The 16,617-nt window shown below is 38.9% G+C and overlaps 1 protein-coding gene across 3 annotated transcripts in view; it reads right to left on the reverse strand.

Annotated features, from left to right (window-relative positions):
* HADHB (hydroxyacyl-CoA dehydrogenase trifunctional multienzyme complex subunit beta) overlaps nt 1-16,617 on the reverse strand; it is a 29,021-nt gene that overhangs the window by 3,524 nt on the left and 8,880 nt on the right. The window contains exons 5-14 of one of the 3 annotated variants that reach the window (XM_036335129.1): nt 14,385-14,429; nt 12,473-12,572; nt 9,155-9,242; nt 8,600-8,787; nt 7,823-8,003; nt 5,587-5,708; nt 2,195-2,274; nt 2,069-2,116; nt 835-922; nt 416-490 (exon numbers count right to left, since the gene is read on the reverse strand). In XM_036335129.1, the coding sequence (XP_036191022.1) occupies nt 416-490; nt 835-922; nt 2,069-2,116; nt 2,195-2,274; nt 5,587-5,708; nt 7,823-8,003; nt 8,600-8,787; nt 9,155-9,242; nt 12,473-12,572; nt 14,385-14,429 (1,015 nt within the window). Of the gene's footprint in view, nt 1-415; nt 491-834; nt 923-2,068; nt 2,117-2,194; nt 2,275-5,586; nt 5,709-7,822; nt 8,004-8,599; nt 8,788-9,154; nt 9,243-12,472; nt 12,573-13,280; nt 13,377-14,384; nt 14,430-16,617 lie in introns of those variants that run through there. The other 2 variants (XM_036335131.1, XM_036335130.1) reach the window with 2 other exon arrangements.

Here is a 16,617-nt window from a genome sequence, read left to right on the forward strand (position 1 = left end):
TTACTGCAAAAGAAAAATTCTAGGTCAATTGTGAAAGCCGAGGGTACATTTCTTTTTCTTTTATTTTTTTGTGATGGAATGTCTTCATAGATTTCATCTCAGTACCCCCAAATTTATGTATTTTTTTTTTCATCTAACATCAGAATGGGAAGAATTAAAAAAAAACAACGTAACATTTTGCTTTTTATTTTTTCTAAAGAATTTCCAGGAATATTTTACAGCTAAGAAACATTATTTAATGAAGCACTAAATTCTTCATCGGAGAAGCTATCCACCTCATACTTTTACTGTCAGGTAACTAAGCTCCAAATATTAAAGTGCTTTGGAAATTCAAGCATATTTTTATTTTTTAAATCTTTACTGTTGAAAGTATTACACATGTCCCCTTCAAGCATATTTTTAATCAGAAACTTACCTTGGTTTTTCTACCCATGTAGTTTTGTGCAAACCAATCAGAATCCATGGCTTTAAAATTAGCCAAAATCTGACCCTAGAAGGGAAAAGAATTCAATAAGGACCTTGTTATTAATGTCTCTCGAGGCTTTCTTTTACGCATGAGTTATTTAAAACCGAGCAAATGGTTAAATCAGTTTTCACTGAAAATTTTCTAAAGAAAAAATTTGGTACTTTTGAAAGGCCTTTAAGGGATAGCCTCAAAAGGTAGGTCTTCCCACACTGTCCATGTGGACCTGGATTCTCTGCCTGGCGCCCTGCCAGCAGGGTAAGTTGGTACCTTAGAGATAAAGCTCCACTTCCGTTTTATTCATATTATAAACCATGCCTGCTCTCTCCCACAATGACCATTATATTATTACGGTTTTTTAAACGACTTACTGAGAAAGCTTCATGAAATTCAAAAGCATCAATATCCTTCAGTGTTAATCCTGCCTTTTCTAGAACTTTTGGAGTAGCATATGTTGGTCTGAAAAGAAAAAATAAGCAGTATGTTAAAACTTTAGCTTTTATTTTTAAAATATATTTTATTGATTTTTTACAGAGAGGAAGGGAGAGTGATAGAGAGTTAGAAACATCAATGAGAGACCAGCTGCCTCCTGCACACCCCCTATGGGGGATGTGCCCACAACCAAGGTACATGCCCTTGACCGGAATCGAACCTGGGACCCTTCAGTCTGCAGGCCGACGCTCTATCCGCTGAGCCAAATCGGTTAGGGCTAAAACTTTAACTTTTAACCTAAGAGCTCCTTCATAGTCCCCAAACTGAGTTTTACATAGGTATGAGAATGTCTCCACTGGTCCATGGATTCTACTGTACAAATAGTAATTAAGTGCTGGGGATATAATAGTGCACTGAATAGACTTGGCCTCTACCCCTATGCAGTTTATATTCCAGTCAGGGAAATGGCTAATAAACAAACAATTAAAGAGAAAGATGAACTAATAATGTGAAGAGCTAGAACAGAGTTCAAAAGGCAAAGCATGGAAAGGGCATGGCTAGTTTGAAGGACATAATGGAGGCCAACTGGTAGAGTCTTGTGAGGGAGGGGGTTTTCTAAAACAAGGAGGCTTTTCATGAAAGGCTCTTTTAAGATTACGCAGCACATTATGTAGCAATATGAAAAAATACTTATACAGGTATATATAGCTATATATATAACTATAAGAAGAAATTATAGGAACAAGTAGAAAAGAATTCAAAACTATAAAGTGATATACCAACATTGCTTCTTGGCTTTTTGTTAAGATCAAGTATAAAATGATATACCAATATAGAGGATTATTATTGTTTTTTAAAATCTAACACACAGTCGGGGGAAGGGGGGGTGGTTAGAGAGTAACCAAAGGGCTTGTATGCATGCATATTAGCATAATCAATGGACACAGACACGGGGGTAGTGGGGGTTTGCCCGGGGTGGGAATGGCTGGGGGGAGGGGGGGATCAATTGGGGAAAAAGGAGACATATGTAAAACTTTAGACAAAAAAAAAAAAAAATCCAACACACAAACCAATTATGAACTCAGCGCTTCACATACTTTAAAATCTGTGTGATAAATATGGGTAATCAAATACTTTTGATTATAGTCCAAAGATTTATACACTGCCACCTACCCAAGTAACAGTTGATCTTTTGGATCTTGAGACACATACACAAAATCCCTAGATAAAAAACAGAGAAGTTAGCCCCAGTAATAAAATGAAGAAACCAGAGGTAATTTATTTAAACATTTCCTTTACCTCAAGTACGCCTTTGGCTTATAACCCATGGCCAGAGCTTTGTCCTCTGCCATAATCAGCATTGCAGATGCACCATCAGTCTAAAATGTTAATCAGAACAATAATGTTAAATTCTTCAGCCTGTCTGGAGGTCTTTCTATAGCTTCTTCTATGTCCTTTTCTGAATCTATCAACTAATTATAGTTATATGGTGATTCTACATAACAAAACCTTTTCATTTTATTCATCATTAATCACAATTCAAACATCCACATTACAGAGTGTTTGACCCATTTTTGGAAGATGTTCAAAAAGTACTATAATTACCAAAATAGGCAAAGAAAATAGGTATAAATATATACATATTTAGAAAAATGTATTCATAATAAACTTAAACCAAAAGTTTTTGCTTTGGGCACAGAATATGATAAATTTTATGCATTAAAACAATCTGATTTACTTATTTATTTTTACATTTTCTGGACTGTTTCTCAGCTGCTTCCTGCCTATAGCTTCTAGATGATATTCTTCAACTAATAGTTTCCAAAACAAGCAAACCAACAGGAGAACAGAAACAGGCAGGCTAGGAACATCAGAACCACGGTCTTCCCTCTATGAACACACCCATATGCTTTTTCCCAACTGCTAATTGAGAAGTTAAGGAACAAAGAGGAACCACCGAAAAAAGCCCTTTACCATGACTTTAAAAGAGCTAAAAAACAAAAACACCAAAATTCCAGAGAAAAAGAAACTACTCTGTAGAGCTTGCAAAATAAAAACAATTTCTACCACATTCTGCCACCTATATCTATAGATATAACAGCCTGACAGAAAGCCACTCTATCGACACAGCGAAGCATAACAAATGCCAAGACAAAGAAACAGGACACAAATGACAGAAATGGAGAAAAGCAAACTACTGGATATAGAGTTCAAAACCACACTTTTAAGGTTTTTCAAGAATTTTCTAGAAACCGCCGATAAACTTAATGAGACCCTCAAGAAATCTAGTGAGACCCTCGATGTTGTGATAAAGGACCAACTAGAAATTAAGCATACACTGACTGAAATAAAGAATATTATACAGACTCCCAACAGCAGACCAGAGGATCGCAAGAATCAATTCAAAGATTTGAAATACGAAGAAGCAAAAAACACCCAACCGGAAAAGCAAAATAAAAAAAGAGTCCAAAAATATGAAGATAATGTAAGGAGCCTCTGGGACAGCTTCAAGCGTACCAACATCCGAACTATAGGGGTGCCAGAAGATGAGAGAGAGCAAGATATTGAAAACCTATTTGAAGAAATAATGACAGAAAACTTCCCCCACCTGGTGAAAGAAATAGACTTACAAGTCCAGGAAGCACAGAGAACCCCAAACAAAAGGAATCCAAAGAGGACCACACCAAGACACATCATAATTAAAATGCCAAGAGCAAAAGACAAAGAGAGAATCCTAAAAGCAGCAAGAGAAAGAAAGTCAGTTACCTACAAGGGAATACCCATACGACTATCAGCTGATTTCTCAACAGAAACTTTGCAGGCCAGAAGGGAGTGGCAAGAAATATTCAAAGTGATGAATACCAAGAACCTACAACCAAGATTACTTTATCCAGCAAAGCTATCATTCAGAATTGAAGGTCAGATAAAGAGCTTCACAGATAAGAAAAAGCTAAAGGAGTTCATCACCACCAAACCAGTATTATATGAAATGCTGAAAGGTATCCTTTAAGAAGAGGAAGAAGAAGAAAAAGGTAAAGATACAAATTATGAACAACAAATATGCATCTATCAACAAGTGAATCTAAAAATCAAGTGAATAAATAATCTGATGAAGAGAATGAACTGGTGATTATAATAGAATCAAGGACATAGAAAGGAAATGGACTGACTATTCTTGGGGGGGGAAAGGAGTGTGGGGATGCGGGAAGAGACTGGACAGAAGTCGTATCTATGGATGAGGACAGTGGGTGGGGAGTGAGGGCGGAGGGTGGGGTGGGAACTGGGTGGAAGGGAGTTGTGGGGGGGAAAAAGAGGAACAAATGTAATAATCTGAACAATAAAGATTTAATTTAAAAAATAAAAATAAAAGCCTAAGTGATTGTTTGACCAATAGCTATGACATGCACTGACCACCAGGGGGCAGACGCTCAATGCACCAGCAGGAAACATGGAACAGACTGATGAATCTCAGAGGGAAGGGGGAAGTGGGAAGGGTGGGAAGAGATTAACCAAAGATCTTATATGCATACTAGAGGCCTGGTGCATACATTCATGCACCAGTGGGGTCCCTTAGCCTGGCCTGCGGGGATCGGGCGGTAACAGGCTCTCCGACATCGCCCGAGGGGTCCCAGATTATGAGAGGGCGCAGGCCAGGCCGAGGGACCACACCAGTGCATGAATGTGTGCACCGGGTCTCTAGTATTGTTATAACTCTGAAGAGACTATGTAGGCACCATCAATAGGGTAGCCATAGAGTCTGGAAATATAGTTAACTATACATATATAGTTTTTGGACATTACATTAACAATATGTTCAATGCACCACTGGGAAAAATTACAATAAATGTATTACATTAACACATTTCCAGAAACCCATATATCTATGGTGTATTATCTCTGATGATTTGTGTTTCTGATTTTCAATAAAGAGACCAGCACACTCCAGAGTAATCAAGGGGAATCAGATCTGGCAATAGTGTAGCCCATGCCACATGGCCCTGTCATATCCAATTTGGTTTTGGAAATGACCACCTCACCAGCCCTTCACCACTCAGGCTTAACGGGGTGGTGCACCATCCTGTTGGAACTACCCTAGGCACTTTTCCTAGACCAAGTATGTCAAACTCACGGCCTGTGGCCCACATGTGGCCCACAATGAATATTTTTGCAGCCCAGCCAATATAACAGTGTGTAAAAAACGTTTTTATAAAAGTTGTGTAACTTAATTTTTACAATCACCTGTTTTTTTATCTCCAGTGCCTAGCATAGGCATTCAACACTTTCTGACTGGTTAAGTGTTTGAAGAGAACAGCTTTTTGTATCAGAATGGTGGCTGGATCAGATGACTTCTAAGGCCTAAAAAATTCTGATTCCATTTTAACACAATCTTTTTAATGAATATCTTTTCAGCCTCTATTACTAATGCTAGCAGATAGGCCTACTGTAGCCTTTTCTATTGAGAGCACACAAATATAAGCCCTGGCTGGGTAACTCTTGGTAGGAGCATCATCCCAATGTGCCAAGTTCAATTCCCGGTCAGGACACATATAGGACTCAACTGATGAATGCATAAATGGGATTGTTTGGAGATGATTTCTCTCTCTCTCCAAAAAAAAAAAGAGAGAGAGAGATAGATACACAAATATAAAAGTTACTGCCAAACACATAAAACACATAGAGCACTCACTTACCAGGAAAGAGGAGTTTGCAGCTGTCACTGTGCCATAGGGCTTGACGAACGCAGGTTTTAGTTTGGCCATCTGCTCCAGAGAGGAAGGACGAATGCCATTATCTTTGGTAACTGTTTCTTTTCCTATAAAAATATAAACTTTTTAACTCTAAGAAACTACAAGCATTAATATCTTCTCTAGAGGAATATGCTTTAAAAAATTACAAGAACAAATGAAATGCAAACCATACCAATTCACTAAAAAGAAAGCCTTTTACTAGTAGAGTTATCAAGATATCAAATTTTAAACTAAATTCTTCAGATATTTGGGAAAAAATCTAAATAATTTAACAAAAAGAGACACTCTATTTTCTTAAGATATTCATTGACATTTGGCTATTGTGTACAGAAATCATATGAACAAAGAATTTCAAAAATAGGTAGGTACATAAGAACTAAAATATATCAGGAAGATGTTGAAGGAAACTCTTATAAAAACTTCTCTTTAAAACGTTTACCTACTCTTAAACATAAATTAAAACTTGAGTCCCTGCTTATGCATAAAAGGGTGAGTATTTTGGAAACAGAACCAAAATATTGAAAAGTCATTTGGGTTTTTGGAGTTTTAAAGCAATTCAGACCAGCCTAACAAGTATAATGAAGCAGTCCATTTCACATGGAGTTTTAGGAGCCATTCATACCATCCTGACAAGTATCAGGAAGCAGTCCCTTTCACATGGAGTTTTAGGAGCTGTTCACACCACCCTGACAAGTATAATGAAGCAGTCCATTTCACATGGAGTTTTAGGAGCTATTCACACCACCCTGACAAGTATAATGAAGCAGTCCCTTTCACATGGAGTTTTAGGAGCCGTTCACACCACCCTGACAAGTAGCATGAAGCAGTCCCTTTCACATGGAGTTTTAGGAGCCGTTCACACCACTCTGACAAGCATCATGAAGCAGTCCCTTTCACATGGAGTTTTAGGAGCTATTCACACCATCCTGACAAGTATCATGAAGCAGTCCCCTTCACATGGAGTTTTAGGAGCCGTTCACACCCCCCTGACAAGTATCATGAAGCAGTCCCCTTCACATGGAGTTTTAGGAGCCGTTCACACCACTCTGACAAGCATCATGAAGCAGTCCCTTTCACATGGAGTTTTAGGAGCTATTCACACCACCCTGACAAGTAGCATGAAGCAGTCCCTTTCACATGGAGTTTTAGGAGCCGTTCACACCACCCTGACAAGTAGCATGAAGCAGTCCCTTTCACATGGAGTTTTAGGAGCCGTTCACACCACCCTGACAAGTAGCATGAAGCAGTCCCTTTCACATGGAGTTTTAGGAGCCGTTCACACCCCCCTGACAAGTATCATGAAGCAGTCCCTTTCACATGGAGTTTTAGGAGCTGTTCACACCCCCCTGACAAGTAGCATGAAGCAGTCCCTTTCACATGGAGTTTTAGGAGCTGTTCACACCCCCCTGACAAGTAGCATGAAGCAGTCCCTTTCACATGGAGTTTTAGGAGCCGTTCACACCACCCTGACAAGTAGCATGAAGCAGTCCCCTTCACATGGAGTTTTAGGAGCCGTTCACACCACTCTGACAAGCATCATGAAGCAGTCCCTTTCACATGGAGTTTTAGGAGCTATTCACACCATCCTGACAAGTATCATGAAGCAGTCCCCTTCACATGGAGTTTTAGGAGCCGTTCACACCCCCCTGACAAGTATCATGAAGCAGTCCCCTTCACATGGAGTTTTAGGAGCCATTCACACCACTCTGACAAGCATCATGAAGCAGTCCCTTTCACATGGAGTTTTAGGAGCTATTCACACCACCCTGACAAGTAGCATGAAGCAGACCCATTCACATGGAGTTTTAGGAGCTGTTCACACCACCCTGACAAGTAGCATGAAGCAGTCCCTTTCACATGGAGTTTTAGGAGCCGTTCACACCACCCTGACAAGTAGCATGAAGCAGTCCCTTTCACATGGAGTTTTAGGAGCTGTTCACACCCCCCTGACAAGTAGCATGAAGCAGACCCATTCACATGGAGTTTTAGGAGCTGTTCACACCCCCCTGACAAGTAGCATGAAGCAGTCCCTTTCACATGGAGTTTTAGGAGCTGTTCACACCCCCCTGACAAGTAGCATGAAGCAGTCCCTTTCACATGGAGTTTTAGGAGCCGTTCACACCACCCTGACAAGTAGCATGAAGCAGCCCCCTTCACAAAGCAGAGCACACTGTCTTACCTGGTACTTTGAAGGGCACAACATCAGAAAGGAGCCCTTCGTCCTGCGCCTTCTTGGCCAGCCTATGCGAGCGCAGGGCATACTCATCCTGTTCCAGCCGAGAAACAGCAAAGGAAGCAGCCAGTCGGTCTGCAGAGTGGCCCATGGTCTCACTGGTGGAGAACTCGGCCACCGCAGGGAGCTGGGAAAGGAGACACACAGAATCAGGTACAGTGGGGCCTTGACTTACGAGTTTATTTCCTTCCGTGACGGAGCTTGTAACTCAAATTACTTGTATGTCAAATCAAAAGTGAATGAGTGAGACACGTGATGCTGGGCTAATGTTGTGGCGTTCACTGTGATGTTCGCTGCGTCAACTAGCGGTGGGGTATCTGAAGCTGGCTCGTAACCCGAATTTTAGCTCACAACTCAAAGCAAAAAATCGGCCGAGAGACGGCTCATATCTAGAAAAACTCATTAGTCGGGAGACTCGTAAGTCAAGGCCCCACTGTACACTGTTAACAGGTGTTATACCACATGGATGGTTATTTGAGAAAATTAAAATCTTTCAATCAAGACCAAGACAAAAGAAGCTCTATGGTTTCAGAGATCTCTAAAGAGGGCTTACAAATTCAAATTTTCCAACCACTGTCTTTTTTCCCTACCTTCACCAAACAATTAGCCATGCCTGTGACTACTAGAGCATAACTGAACCCATGCCGTCATACCTCATTCTAAATCTCTGCAGTGGGATGCTTTGGAAACACAAGTCTTTATGTAAAAGTTCACAAGTCTTACCTCGGGTGTTAGGAAATTCAACCTGAATTTAGAGATTAAAGATAGTCGTTGACCCAGAGTCTTGGCTTTGTTGAGATCAAGCATCATTTTCCTCATTTTCCTCGAATGACGAATAGGGACGTCGGACATTAACTCTACACCACCTGCCACAATCACATCAGACTGGCCAGAAGCAATCAAACCGACACCTACAGGGCACAGGTCAATGTACATGAACATATTTTGCAGAAATTAACAGGCCACTGATAATTTAAACTTCCTGATTTAAAAGTTGTGTGACAGTCAACAGCACTGTACAACGTCTGTAATTGAGGTTTTTATCTTTTCAGAGGGATTAAGATGATTTAAATATATATATATATATATTTGTATTGATTTTAGAGAGGAAGGGAGAGGGAAAGAGAGATAGAAATATCAATGAGAGAGAACCATTGATTGACTGCCTCCCACAAACCCCCCACCAGGAAATCAAGCCTGCAACCCAGGCAAGTGCCCAATCATCAAATAAAAGACAACCAGAATTACCATGGACCTTCTTCTTTCAGAAAAACGTACCTGTGGTCATGGCTTGATTGGCAGAGATGCAAGCCATGGTGACAGTGTGAGCAGGAGTCTTGTCAGAGAAGCCAGCTCCAAGGGCGGCCTTCAGAAAACAGTGAATGAAACCATATTACAGTAAGTGACATTTTGAGTGTTACTTCTCTGTGTGGTGAATCAGGAAAGGGTTTGAGTTTAATATTCTACACAGTAATGTTTAAAATAAAATGAAGCCCATCACAGAAATGTTTTATTCGTTTTTCATCTAGCTATTAATTGACAATAGCTCTGCAAAATTCTTGGTAGTGAATTTCTAGTATGATGTAAAAACCTACATCTCACCCAATTTCTTAACAATGCTTTGCTCAGAACCCTTAAAGATATGAATACATAATTTGATTTCAATGTATTTAAATTTTCAAATAAACAAAGTAAACCTGTTAAAAACATATATATATATCTCATATGTATCATTGGGTGGGCTCCTCAAACATGAAAATAAGTTCTAAAGAACTGACCACTCATAAACAGTTCTCATTATATCCCTGCCCATTTTACACTTGTCTCCACTCATTGTCAGCCAGTCCCTCTCACTGATACTTCAGACAGCACTCTGTAGATTCAATGCAAAGTCAAATGGAAAAACTTGCCAAATATGCAGGAGTTCAAGTCGATTAAAGGAACTCTGAAAAACTGCCTTAGCCACAGTGAGCCTCTGACAAGTAAGGGTAGACCAGTTAACAACTGGAAAAGAGAAGACTGGCCAGGATGATGACACAATAGGTGCTTGAAAAGCAATTTGAGGGACCTTGAGAAAAACTGAGACCCCCTGTGAATTTTGAAAAAATGGCCTTTGTTATGATGGCACAGTCAAGTTAAACATGAAATGGACACATCTATTATTTTATCATACTATTTATTGGGGCTATTAGGCTGCCAATAAACCAATCAATGCCAGATTCCACTGTTTACGTAAAGAATTAATGCATACGTGCAACAATAAAATACTATTATAATTAAAGTTTCATTATAAAAATAACACTCTCAACTCCCCCTGCTCTTCTTACCACTATTTACTATGAAATTCTGGTTTCCATTCAGGAAATTCATTTTTAGTGGTCTTTTTCTGAAACTATTTAAAGATCATCAGAATCCAAGCTCTCCTATAATTTGGTAAAATAAACATGTTCCCAAAGTCTAGATTAGAGGTTCAATATTACCTTCCTTTATATTTACACAATCTGTACAGAATTTACCATAATCTATCGAAATATAAATATGCTACAGCAGTATACATGCAACATGATCTTATTCTGGTCTTTCCAGACAGGCCTGATACTAAGTGCCCAACCTATTTTGCTAAAAACTACTCCCTGCCAACTGCACATCAACCTCTCCATGTAAACCAATCCAAATGAAGAGAGGCAACTCTTCAGGGGGCAGGGGAGAACGCCCTAGGCCAGTGATGGCGAACCTATGACACGCGTGTCAGAGGTGACACACGAACTCTTTTTTTGGTTGATTTTTCTTTGTTAAATGGCATTTAAATATATAAAATAAATATCAAAAATATAAGTCTTTGTTTTACTATGGTTGCAAATATCAAAAAATTTCTATATGTGACACGGCACCAGAGTTAAGTTAGGGTTTTTCAAAATGCTGACACGCCGAGCTCAAAAGGTTCACCATCACTGCCCTAGTCACTAGTGGGGCAAGTGTAAAGGGCACTAAGGTCATAACAGCCAATGCTCACGAGGTCCTTTCTAGCATGTGTAATACCCTTGGCCCCAGCTGCCTCTCTGGACAGAAGGAGCTTTAAATAGAAGTGGTTGCTGGTGAACCTTGTCCACATGCTTCTTCTATTTAAAGTTTAAATAACTCTGACAGCAAGCGTAGGCTCTGGAATAGTACACTAAGGAGAAAGGGGAAAGGTGCCTCCTAGTTAAGTTGGAGAGCAGGGAAATATGCTTCAGTAAAGTCAGGATCCTTCAGTAAAGTCAGCACAGAAGCTTTTTAGGATTTCATGATAATTTCGTTAATACAGACAACAGGTCCTAAAGAAATTCTCTAGCTTGAGGTTATGTTAGCTGTTAGGTTACTATCTCAATCTTTCCCTGCATCCACTGCAAACATTACTCGCAGTGCAATGCAACTGATGTCAGTATAGGGCAGCGAAAGGGAATCTACCTCATGTTAACCAATAGCTGAGATCTGCAATGGAGATAAAATTTTCAGAAAAAATTTCAGGGAAAAACATTATGGCTTTAGAGTTAGGACAGAATAGAAATATACAGAAAATGGGAACAGTTTTAATATTTATTACTTAAGTGCTCTTATAGGAGTCACCTTGTTTTTTCAGAATATAAAAGTTGAAATGTATTATGAATAGCTTGATGTACTAATGAAATTATCATATTCAATACATTTAAAATTGTGAAGGCTGGGAAAACATAAAAACCAGAGGAGGGGAAAAACAACAACCTCTTAACCTCTTCCTGTTCTTACTTCTTTCCTGACAACAAACAGGTGATTTTTGTGGGCTGCAGTAACGCCAGGCCCTCCACAGTTACAGCTTTACTGACAGGCGAAAAGGTGAGGCAGAACAAATACTGCAGTCCTGCCCATTTCCCCTTCTCTGGGCTGACAGTGATGGAGTAACTGGCCTTACAACTATACTGAACACAGTAACAGCAGGCAGAGCCTAGAAATAAAGAAAACGATTAGCACACTGAAATGTGCTTTGGAGCCAATGTTCCCCAAATAATCACTTTCAAATTCGGGAGCTCAGCAGACCTGTCAGACATGTCACACAAATTCCATGATCTTGGTTACCCAGTGAACACTACATGGAGCCATGCCAACTAGGGTAAAAGCAAACTCCTGTGAAATAGTTGTGTGTGTTTTTTGTAAACACTCCTACGTATCATCTAGTCAATGGAAAAAAATGAATAAGCAAGGCTACCTCTAACAAAAACCATGTTATCAGATAAGTCATTTGCAAAATGTTAAAATGTTAAGTTAATTAGAAGCCATGCTCTAACATTACTAAAACTCATATCAGCCACACTCTGCCATAATATGTATTCCCAAACCAGCTCAAATGACTTTTTGTATAGTATAAATATGTAGAGTACAGTGTACATCATTTGATTTATACAATAATTCTCTTAAATATTAAATAACATTCATTATTCAAGTTATAAAATCACATTATAAGTCAAATATAACTTTACTTAATGGATTTTAATAGCTTTTAAAGAGTAAATTTTATTAGTTGAAGTTCAAATTGACTCTAGTATCAATTTCTTTAAACAACATAAAGTTTGTTTTACTCACCTCTCTAGCCACATTGCTTGTTTTCACTTCCTGTATAACTGTGCCAAAGATGATGTAATCAACAACTTCCTTTGGGACATTGGTCCGATGCAATAAACCCCTGAGAGCAGAAACGGTCCAAAGCAAAGAAATAGTTAACACATCAAGGTAGTGTGATAGATCATTTAAAACACTGCACTTCTTTCTAAAGATTAACCATGAATTTAAAAGAGCAGAAACTGTATCTTTCCCTTAATTTGACAAGCATATGGCTGGCACCTTATCAAAGAAGAAATGAACGAAAAAGCGATTTAAAAAGTCAACATGTGCCCTGACGGGTTTGGCTCACTGGATAGAGCGTCGGCCTGGGGACTGAAGGGTCCCAGGTTCGATTCTGGTCAAGGGCATGTACCTAAGTTGCAGGCACCTCCCCAGTGGGGGGTGTGCAGGAGGCAGCTGATCAATGCTTCTCTCTCATCCATGTTTCTGACTCTCTATCCCTCTCCCTACCTCTCTGTAAAAAATCAATAAAATATATATTTTTTTAAAAGTCAACATGTGATGCTCAACTGGCAATGAGAATTTATACAAAGAGAATAAAAAATAATATGGAATAAAATAAAACAGATAAGTAAACAGTAATGTTGGGAACCAAATTTTCAGTCAAAAGAGACAAATATAAAATAAAAAAGTAAAATCCAGATATGTTAAATTTAAATTTGAAATATCAACATAAATGCATGATTTAAATAATATATAATAATGCAGTTCTTTCAATTTTATTGTGCATTTGACATTTTTTAAAATAAGAAGTTGCGGAAAAACTTACAAATTCCAGCCTGGGACCATAATAGAAATACGAAAATAAGCTGGAAAAGATCATTTGATCATTTGAGGAAAAGACCATTTTTATTTTTGATATGTTGAGCCTAAGGTAGCAAAGAAAGGTCAAATTTAGAGACTTGTGAGTTCTCTACATAAAACAATAAAGATTAAATAGATGAGATATTTAAGAAAAAAACATGTACGCAGAGACATGCAAAGCTCTAAGAACTGAAATTTGCAAAACACTTTAAAAAAGAGAGAGGAAGAATTCTAGATTTAAAAAAAAAAATAGAGAAGAATCTGTCAGGAGATGGAAGGGAAATCGTAAAGACATAATATTAAGAATATTCAAGTGGTAGGGTCAAATGCTATAGGATATAAAGAGAGTGATGCCTCAGAAAAGATTGGTGCATTTCATGATCACAAAGTCACTAGTACTAAGAGAAGCTTCCGAAGTATAATTACTGTAGAATAATGGGAATGGAAATGATTATTATGAGATCAAGGAGAATAAATGGAATAGTAGAAAAAGAGAAGCAACTGTTGCTTTCATTCATTCTTTTATTTTTTTTAATATACTTTTATTGATTTCAGAGAGGAAGGAAGAGGGAGAGAGAGATAGAAACATCAATGACAGGGAACCATTGATCAGCTGCCTCTTGCACGCCCTACACTGAGGATCAAGCCTGCAACCCGGGCATGTGCCCTGACCGGGAACTGAACCCTGAATTCCTGGTACATAGGTCGATGCTCAACTGTTGAGCCACACTGACTGGGCGCTTTCATTCATCTTAAAATCTGGCAGGAAGAAAAGAATCAGAACAGATGGGCAGAAAGGTCAAATAAAGGGTGGCTGACTGAAGACACAAAGGCAAAGAAAGCATCAATAGAAAATGAATGAGATAATGCCTTACATCCATCAGCTGCTTGAATTTGTGCAGCACATATGGCTAAAATCAAGAATAAATGAATCTTGTAAAAGCTAATAAGTGTTTTCTATTATGACCACATAAAAGTCAATATATCCTAGATATGGGAATTCTCTTAAACATGCTTTTCAAATGTGAAAACTGGAGAAAAGTGCTTTAATGAAACTGCATTTACTTACGAAAGTGCTGCTCTAGCCAAATCATGTGGCATCAGGTCTTTATATCTGGGGAAAGAAAATAAATAATTTAAACCCAAAGCCTAGACTTTTACTAATTTTTTTTTTCATTTTATTTGAAATATCTAAAGAAATCCTCTAACATATGCCACTACAGATGCACTTAACTTTATTATCTTAGGCAGTCCATCATTTCAAAGGAAGAAATAGTGTGATTTTTTTACTACTTGTCATCCTTAAATATTTGGCAAGCCTTAACTTAGACTGAGCTGGCTAAGAATCTAACAAAATTTTACCCAATATCTTATTGTTCAGCATAACATATTGTTAAATATTCTTTAAATCCCATCTTTTGAGTTCTCCTTTTTTTTTTTCTTTTTTTTTTAATATATATTTTATTAATTTTTTTACAGAGAGGAAGGGACAGGGATAGAGAGTCAGAAACATCGATGAGAGAAAAACATCGATCAGCTGCCTCCCGCACACTCCCCACCAGGAATGTGCCTGCAACCAAGGTACATGCCCTTGGCCGGAATCGAATCTGGGACCCTTCAGTCCGCAGGCCGACGCTCTATCCACTGAGCCAAACCGGCCAGGGCTGAGTTCTCCTTTTTAAAAATATAGTATTTATTTATTGATGCCTAAAAGGACATGAAGGATATATTAGGACATTTTAAGAACCTTTTTGTTTTGAAGTAATTTAAGATTTACAAAAGGGGGGGAGGTTGGGGGCTAATGGGGGGGATGAGGACACATTTGTAATACCTTAATTAATAATAATTTAAAAAAAAAGATTTACAAAAGAAATGGAAAGATAGAACAGAGGCCCTGTATACCCTTTACTCCTCTTCCTCTAATGCTAATATCCTAAATATATAACCATGAAGTACTTGTCAAAACTAAAAAATTAACATTGGCACGATACAGTCACTAAGCGACTAACTTTATCTGGCTCTCACTAGCACCTTTCTACTGTTCTGTTCCAGAATCTAATCCGTGCATTTTGTTTTCATGCCTCCTTAGTCTCCTCCAATCTATGACAGTTTCTCAATCTTTCCTTATCTTTCATGACCTTAACACCTGAAGATCAGGGTTATGGATTTGGGGAAAGAATATCACAGAGGTAATGTGCTCTTTTCATTGCTTCATATCAGGGTGTACATACTATCAATATGACTTATTAATGGTGATGTTAACTCGATCACTTGGCTAACGGGGCCTTAGCCAGTTTTCGGGCTGGTCCAGTACCATTCTGGTTCTATATTCTTGGGGTTGTGCTATGCTGAAGTTTGGACCAGCCCATCAACTCCAATTCTGATAATTTCCAAGAGGCCAAAGCAGTGGATTAAAGGCCCTTCAGAATGCCCATGGTCCCACATCCTCAGTACCAAATTTCTGAAGAGGCACAGAAACAGTGTACTAATCTCCAGACAGGAAAGGATATCTCTGCTGGAAGCAAGCTATCTGGACCCGCATTAGGTTTTCATAGGGCTAGTTCAATCTAACAATACACTAGGCCAGTGGTCGGCAAACTGCGGCTCGCGAGCCACACGCGGCTCTTTGGCCCCTTGAGTGTGGCTCTTCCACAAAATACCGACTTCTGCGCATGGGCCACGAAGTTTCAATCGCACTGTATGTGTGCGCCCACATGTGGTATTTTGTGGAAGAGCCACACTCAAGGAGCCAAAGAGCCGCATGTGGCTCGCATGCTGCAGTTTGCCGACCACTGCACTAGTCTTGTTCATGAGAAAGGATGAAAAACAAATTCGCCATATTTTTTCACCAGTGGCTTGACTTATTCTGTATTAATTTCTGAAAATGTTATCCCTATATTAAGTAGTCCACTAACAACAATATTACCTACTGGGTTACATTTACAAAGACCAGTTTTTAAAATACATATTTTTCTTACTGACTTCAGAGAGGAAGGGAGAGAGATACATTGATGAGAGAATCACTGTTCAGCTGCCTCCTGCATGCCCCACACTGGGGATCGAGCCTGCAACCCGGACATTTGCCCTGACTGGGAATTAAACCATGACCTCCAGGTTCATAGGTCGACACTCAGCCACAGAGCCACACCGGCTGGGCAAAGACCACTTTTAAGGAATACATAAACTATGTGGAGTGATGGATGTGTTAACTTGATTGTGGTAATCATTTCACAATGTATATTAAATTGACTCATTGTATACCTTTTTAAAAATCACAACCTAAATTGATACAGTTTTTATGT

The sequence above is a fragment of the Myotis myotis genome, unplaced genomic scaffold (assembly GCF_014108235.1).
Source record: "Myotis myotis isolate mMyoMyo1 unplaced genomic scaffold, mMyoMyo1.p scaffold_m19_p_14, whole genome shotgun sequence".
Taxonomy (NCBI): domain Eukaryota; kingdom Metazoa; phylum Chordata; class Mammalia; order Chiroptera; family Vespertilionidae; genus Myotis; species Myotis myotis.